General features: G+C 37.8%; 2 protein-coding genes across 8 annotated transcripts in view; both read left to right on the forward strand.

The window, feature by feature from the left end:
* The window catches only part of LOC148719614 (uncharacterized), a 32,476-nt gene extending 28,352 nt beyond the window's left edge, over positions 1 to 4,124 (forward strand). For all 7 annotated transcript variants that reach the window (XM_088738744.1, XM_088738743.1, XM_088738748.1 and 4 more), the window contains one exon: positions 1,283 to 4,124. In XM_088738744.1, the coding sequence (XP_088594870.1) occupies positions 1,283 to 3,882 (2,600 nt within the window). In that variant the 3' untranslated portion in view covers positions 3,883 to 4,124. The remainder of the gene's footprint in view (positions 1 to 1,282) is intronic.
* The window catches only part of LOC148719615 (uncharacterized), a 4,355-nt gene continuing 238 nt past the window's right edge, over positions 3,902 to 8,018 (forward strand). The window contains exons 1-3 of the mRNA XM_088738802.1: positions 3,902 to 5,958; positions 6,139 to 6,226; positions 6,787 to 8,018. The exon at positions 6,787 to 8,018 is cut by the window's right edge and continues 238 nt beyond it. Coding sequence (XP_088594928.1) covers positions 4,554 to 5,528 — 975 coding nt within the window. The 5' untranslated portion in view covers positions 3,902 to 4,553 and the 3' untranslated portion in view covers positions 5,529 to 5,958; positions 6,139 to 6,226; positions 6,787 to 8,018. The remainder of the gene's footprint in view (positions 5,959 to 6,138; positions 6,227 to 6,786) is intronic.

The following is an 8,018-nucleotide window of genomic DNA, read 5'->3' on the forward strand; positions in this document are numbered from 1 at the left end:
CCACGTGGAAAATCATTCAAGAGAAAAGAGAACAGTACTTCCAGGGCAACTCCATGTATTGGTGTCAAGAATGGTGAGAAAATCGCATAATTTAACAGCTTCACTCTTTACTGAATCAGAGTTATCAAAACTCTATCAAATAAAAATTCTTAACATTTTGACTGTGGCTCGCATGGCTCGTATGACTCACATGGCTCGCTCCTTGGCTCGCATGGCCCACTGGCTCACAGGTTTCTAAAACTCGTTTGCGCACATGCAAAATTATTTAGCAATTTTTATCTTTTATCTTTATTTTTTAGTAAGGACTTAATATGCACATATCACTTTTTTCGTGGGAAATAAGTTCTTTAATAAGTCTTCTTTCACTGGAGCTTGTTTTTGGGAAAAGATGATTTTTAAAAATTTACTGCGCATTGTGTTTGTTTTCTGGTTTCTCCAAAATTTTGACTTTTCGTAGGCAAGCGTTACATGTAGGTCAATGGGTTAATGGCATTTTTCTTTTAAAGATTCCTTTGGTTTTGGAGTACCATCTTCATCAATAGTGAGTTCAGCAGCCAGCTCAATTCAACCAAAAATTCAACCAAAAAACTTGAACGTGATTATCTCAGATAACCTGAATGTACCTTGATGAATATTAACAGCAACTTTACAAGAATGTGTTGTATAAACAAAAGTTATCTTCCTTGCTTGTCAGTGCATTTGTTAGCAATCAAAGGTGATTCAATACAAGTCTTCTACCTACCAGGCATAAGGTGTTTTTCAGTATTTCACTCCCTTGAGTGAGTATGCTCATTGTTTTCTGACTCCTTCCCAGTCTAGATATGGTCTACAATATATACTGGGATGATGCAAGAAAAATTCATTGTAGTAAAAGTCCAGACTGATTGTGTAGACTGATCGTCTTGGTGAGAGCAGCTCAGAAAGTACTGAAGCAAATGTCATTTTCATTATAATGGGAGGAGTTGTTTGTCAATTTGAGATAATTGCTTTCACCCAGATGATCAGGCTACTCAACAGTTACACCTGTCAACAAGCTGCTCGCTGTACTTCCGGAAATTCACTCTTTTCCATTCCTTCTCAGTATCATTCTTAAAGGTGTATGAAAACTCAAATTTTCCTGAAGCACTAAGCATATTTCATATTCTGTATGAAATTGTTCTTCCCCTGAAGTCTTATACTTGATTGATTCTTAGAAGTTTTAAAATTAACTTTGTCAAACCCACTATGTCCAAACATGCAAAATGTAAGAGTTGTTTTTAACAAACTTATTCTTCAATTTTAGGCTATTGCCCTGCTATTGTTAGCAGGCTTCTAAAACAAGAATACAAAAAACGATCTCAGTTGAAACCACTCTTCTGGGATAACACCATTCAGCTGCCTTTGGAAGATGTTTACACAAGATTAAAAATTTTGTCAAGGAGGAAACGAGACTTCCAGCTGGAAAATAATGAAGTGAGCATGTTTGAAATTTTCAAAAATGGAAACGATACCATTGTGCTTGTAGAGGGGAGTCCAGGAATGGGTAAGACAACTTTTTGCCTTAAAATTGCTCATGATTGGGCTATTAGGGTAATTTCAGAGCCGGATTCCTCTCCTGAATTTGAAGTAGTTCTACTGCTTAAATGCCGGGACATTCACGGAGGCATAAAAGAAGCCACTGATGAACAACTTCTACCGAAATGTACTTCAGAAGCTATCAAGAGAGAGCTTTTTGATTATATTGAAGATTTCCATTACCAAAAAAAAGTTTTGATTATTCTGGATGGTCTCGATGAGTTACCCAAGATGTTAGAAAGTGATGTGGATAGCTTGCTTCAAAAACAGATTTTTCCCTTTTGCTATATCTTAGCCACCAGTCGCCAGGAAAGAGGAATTGTTGTGCGAAAAAAGGTGGACTTTGATCTTCTTTTACAAATTGAAGGCTTTACAATAGAAGATGCTTTTGATTATATAAGAAAGCATTTTAAGAATGCTGGTCCTGAGCATGTGTTGAGAGGAGAGAGACTCATTGCTGAAATCAGAGAAAACACTTTACTTGATGCGCTGTGGAACAATCCTCTAAACTTGTTACTCCTTTGCATTGTGTTTGAGGACTACCAGGGAGAACTGCCATCTTATCGCACTGAACTTTACCAGATAATTGTTTGTTGCATTCTACGAAGATATTGTGCCAAGCATGATCAAGAGGCTTCTGTTGATGACAGAAATCTAGTGAGCCTCTTTAAAGATAGTTTGCTAGTTCTTGGAGAGTTAGCTTGGAGATGCTTGGAAGAAGATCGATTTTCTTTTCGTGAAGAGGAGTTGGCAGAATTTGAATCTGCAAATGCGAATCTAGCAGCGCGGAAACTTGGTCTTGTGTTCAAGGAAGCCAGCTTGAGGAAGATAAATCCACAGCATGAGTATTTCTTCTTTCACAAGACATTTCAAGAGTATCTGGCTGCATTTTATTTAGCTAACAAGCTATTAATAAAAGAGGTTGATTTTTATGAGTCGCATTCAGACTTTTACGACGATATTCAAGGGAGCTACAGACAAGTGTTCATCTTTATGTCTGGCATACTGGGTGAGGATGCTCGTCTTCTTTTTGAACAGATTGGCAAGAAGCTAAAGGAAGGAAACTGGGACTGGCACCAGTGCGCTGAAGAAGAGGCCACTTTCTTTGTTGAATGTTTCAATGAGAGTAGAAATGATGAACAAGTGGCAATAGCTCTTTCCTCCTTTATTCCGTTTCCACAGACCATGACCTTTGACTTAACAAAAGAGTTCTTAAAAACAGATGTTTTCATTGTTTTAAAAGCCTGTGGGAGTTTTTCACAGTTGCAGCTTCCTGTTCATCTAGCAATAGAGTCTTTCAATGGGGAAGTTACTATCAAGGAAGTTTGTGACGCACTAGCTGACATCATACCATCCAACACACAGCTACAAACACTTTCCTTTTCTGGTTGTGTTTCAGAAGAGATTACAGCTCTTTTGTGTAAAGCACTCACAGTAGACTCTTCTTTACATTCCTTTACACTTGAGACAACTAAATGGATTTCTTCTCGGGAAGTTGATGATATCAGTGACAGCTTGGCTGCAAATAAAACCCTAACAACTGTAACTTTAGAATTGCCTTATGAGGCGTTAAAGAGTTGTGTAACCATACTTGACAAGGGACTATCTGCCGAATCGCCACTTACATCTGTTGTACTCAAGATTTTTGGTTCATGGAGGGAAACTGAAGCAGAAGACTTTAAAAAGATTTTATTGAACACATCACTTACATCTCTGAGCCTTACTCTGTTTGGAGACGGGCAAGACTCAGTAATAACTTCTGTTAGTGAGGGACTCGTGGCAAATCCTTCACTGAAGTCTCTTGCACTGACATTTCATGGAAAACTCAGCAACACTAGTGTGGCTTTGTTAAAGGATTGCTTTCTAGGAAACAGGTCTTTGGAGTCTCTGGAATTAAAAGTGTTTGGTGAGCTTCCTACAAACTGGGCAAATATTTCTAGGACTCTCCACTCTGCAGTAAAGTCAACTATGTCCTTTACATTGCATCCAAATGTTACTGGCATGGTAGGAACTTCACAGGTGGCTTGCCTTTGCCCAGTTCTGAATAAAAACCTTTTAGCTTCAAAACTCCACTCATTGGCTGTCAACATCTTGGGAGAGTTAGACTGCAGTGGAGCAAATGATCTTTGCAAAGGACTGACAGCCTCATCAGTTTCTTGTGTCACTTTGAATTTTATGGAAAGAGTAACTGATAATGTTGCTAACTGTCTTTTTAAGCACTTGAACAAACTCAAAACCCTTTCAAAGTTGACTATTAGTATTCAGGGGGAGCTGATGGGGGACAGAAAGAACACTCTTGAAAGGCTATCACGCAACCAAACTGAATAGGCGTTCCTGTCGAAGCCTATCCCAAAGTCGATAAGAACGTGACGAGGGTCAGAATCTTTGTAGAAATCCCCGTTTTATTCTGAAAACAATCAGTTAACGGCTAAATCACAATGCTGCTAAGGTTACGAAAGTTACCAACATACCGACAAACCGGCTAAAATAACTAACAAGAAATCCAAAAAATAAGAACGCCAAGATAAAACAACAAAGCCTACCGATTATCGACGTTTGGTAAAGGATCCGGAGGCGGACAAAGGTAAAATTAAACAGCTTCGAAAGATACAAAATAGCTCGAGCACATGCACGTGGAAAAAAGGAGCCGTGTTTTTTTTTTGTTGTATGCCCGGATGTCGGGTGAGAAACCGCTGTCCAAATGAGGGCGTTGAGCATAGGCCTCAACACAAACATATCTATTTGCATTAAATGTTAGTGACTCATATTCAGGCGACAAGATTTGCAGAGAAGTTGGTTTATCTGCTGATGATTCCTCGTCACTTGCACCTGTACTTACCAAAGTTAAGGATGGCTGTGTAACAAAGCTTAGTGTGAGCGTTAACAACCCTGACAGCATCAGTGGAGAATGGGGATCCACTCTCTGTGAGGGTTTGGCAAAAAGTGAGTCTTTAACTACATTGAGTCTGACATTTAACAAGAGTTACTTTATTAAAAACATGGATGCTCTGTGGGATGCTGCGGCAAAAAACAAGTCATTAACTACACTGAGCCTTACACTCTACAGCTACAATGAGAATGTGGAGATAAAACCCATAAACTGTGGTCTGAGTAATGGTTTGGCAAAAAACTCATCATTAACTACACTGAGCCTTACCTTCAACGACTGCTGGGAATATTTGGAAATGGTGGCCGACGATCTGAGTGACGGTTTGGCAAAAAACACATCACTAACTACGCTGAGTCTTACATCCAACATCCGGAGTGACTCGGAAATCAACGATCCCGTGATGCGTGATCTGAGTGACGGGTTGGCAAAGAACACGTCACTAACTACACTGAGCCTTACACTCAACTACTACTGTGACAGTGACTGTGATGAATGCCTGATCTCTGATCTGAATAAGGGGTTGACTGAAAACATGTCATTAACTACACTGATCCTTACACTCAACAACTACAGGGCCTTTAAGGGATGCATGGTCTCTGATCTGACTGATATGAGTGACGGGTTGATAAAAAACATGTCAATAACTACATTGATCCTTACACTCAACAACTACAGTGACTTTGAGGGAGGCATGATCTATAATCCAAGTGACTGGTTGGCAAAATTCATGTCATTAACTACACTGAGCCTTGCAATCAACAACTACTCTTCCTTTGATGGAGACCTGACCTGTGGTCTAATTGATGGTTTGGCGAATATCAAGTCATTAACCACCCTTAGTCTTACACTGAAGAACCACAGTTACAGGTCTAATTCATGTTTCCGTGCTCTGAAGGATGCTTTGGTAAGAAATACATCAATAGTTACCTTGAACTTGACACTCAGTGACTACAATAACTTCTATGAAGACTGGATACATGAACTGGCTGATGCTTTGGCAAGAGACACATCTTTAACGTCAATTAGCCTGGAAGTAAATGTCTTCAGTGAAAGAAATTCAAACTCTGAGAGTTCTTCGATTTAAATAGCATCACATTATTTATTATTCTTTCATGAATGGTGTGAGTATCAGAAGTGCCTTTTAAATGTTTGATTAGTCTGTGATCCCAGTTACCACAGGGATGAATCTTGGAAACCTTATCTGGCTTTGGTTTGGTAAAGAGAGCAACATTAACTACAACTCTGCTAAACTAAACAAACTTTCAGTATTAATACAACTAGAAACAAGGGTCTGATTTTGAAGTTCTCCTGGTTCAAAACATGCTCCAACTTTAATGAGATGAAGAAGGTGGCTGGCTGGATGTGATCTGGAATTTTGGCAAAGGGACTAGAGTGACATGAACTTGTTTTAGTTGAAAAGGAGAACCAGCTGCTGTGCAGTGAGTGAAGACTGGTTTATTGATCTTGTTGTACACTCTGCGAAGCAGTGAGTTTGACCACTCTGGGATTGAAAGGTAAGAGTAGCAGTAATGCAGGGACAATATTTTGAGGACACTTGGTAGAGTTTACTTGTAAGTGGTTCATTTCACTTTGATCAACAGTTAGCTAATGGAGAGTGTTCATTCTGTATAAAAATAATCTTTTTGAAGACTAGAATGATTCCTCATTAGAGTTATCTCTATTACTCATCTTAGCTTCCATTGACAACTTGTACCTGGCAATATTACCACAAAAGAAAGGATTCTTTGCTTGAAAGACCCAAGCACTTGGGATGAAATCAAGGTAAGACTTTTGGTTACTCAAAATCTGAAACATTTAATTTAAAAAGTAGATTTATATTGATTTTATTTAATAAATCAACTAGCAAAAAATAAGCGACAATAAGTGACAATAATCTTTACTAAGTGACAATAAAACTCAAAAAAGAATGTTTAACTGAATTCATTTTTAGAATCGGGGCCACATCGAAGGAAAATAAAAACAAAAAAAGAAAATTGTGGACATCCGGAGGATACTCTAGAACACGCCAATGGGAAAGTTTCAATTTCTAAAATGTGTGGATATATGTGTTAATTTTGTGATGAGAAAATGGCTTTGCTTGTCTTCATTGAGGAGAAGATTAAATGTCTGGTCCTAAATTCAAATGCATCAAAGGTTTGTTTATGGAGAAAACAATTATAACCTCTGCTAAGTTATGAGTTCTGCTTCTGAAAATTTAAATGCTCAGTATAGAGGTTGAAAGCTCAATTTTTGTCAAATTAAATGTGGTGTCTTCACAGGTGTAGATATATTCTTCAGCAAACAAATACATTGAATTAATTAAGAATTATTGTGTTGTACAGATAAGTTGAACAGATCATTACATGTGTCTTGGCTGACAAGCCCCCTACAGGATCAAAGAGTATTGATGAACTGTTTGACCAGTTATCATGGCAATCATCCATGTTGAATGGAACTGATCTTCAGACATCACATGGTAGAAAACCATAAAGCAATGATGAGATGAAGACATAAGTGAGCAATGCTGTAGCTCTTTCTCTACTGGGTGATTAGATACATTTAGGTGATCATATCAGTCTGGAAACTAGTGCTGGCCTCTGAAGCCTACATTATGAGCAACATGTTATGTATTTGAAAGTGTGAGGAAGACATGTACAATTAGAGCAAATGTTTTGTACACACAAATTGATGAACCTCAAAAGAATCTAACAAACATGACAGACTCTAAGGAAGACTTCCTTGTCTTAATTGACTCAGGATTCTTTCAGAAAGAAATGTGTAATAGTCACCTCAATTTACTAATGTCTTGACACAGGCACTTAGAAAAATATCAAGTGAATGTTATGTGCTTGGTTGAAACTCAGGTTGAAGTACACTGCTGTCGAGAGTGTTGGATTGTTCCTGAACTGATATGATCTCTGAACTCAAGTTAGGTCACCAACTCAAGATAATGTTTCATTAAAGATGGTTGATAGAGAATGTTAACTGAAGTCCTTTTTTGTGATAAATTTTTTTCTATTTCAGTTGTTAACGTTTACTACAGATGGATATTAATTAACATATATATGTAGTCAAGAAAGAACAGTAAGAAAGAAATTTCTAAAGAGTTTCGTTAAGTTACAACTGTGCATTGAAACTGCCTAATTGTGGTTAGAATTTGACCAGCTTTACATAGAATAATCAAGTGAATTCTGTGTCCATCTTTTGATGGAAAGCAAAGAAAACAGGTTTTTGGCCCTTTCACTCCCAAGATCTCTGATCAGAAGAAATTCACCTTTCTGTCTGCCATATAATTCTGGTTATGTTAGTTCAGAGAATTTGGTATAGGATCAACCACTAATTTAAATTTTTCTTGATTCTCACCACTTGCCTTTGTGACATTGTAATTGATATTGTACGGATAAATTCTCTTTTTTTCACTCCTGGAAATTGAAGGGTTGAGATCATCAACAGGTTCAAAACCTTGTTTTCTTGTTACATATGATACATAAGACGGTGTAGAAAACTTTTGTGAGGCATTTCTAACTCATTGCATCTGGAGTCTTTACCAGTTTATCATGATTTGACTTTTGAT

The sequence above is a fragment of the Stylophora pistillata genome, chromosome 11 (genome assembly GCF_964205215.1).
Source record: "Stylophora pistillata chromosome 11, jaStyPist1.2, whole genome shotgun sequence".
Taxonomy (NCBI): domain Eukaryota; kingdom Metazoa; phylum Cnidaria; class Anthozoa; order Scleractinia; family Pocilloporidae; genus Stylophora; species Stylophora pistillata.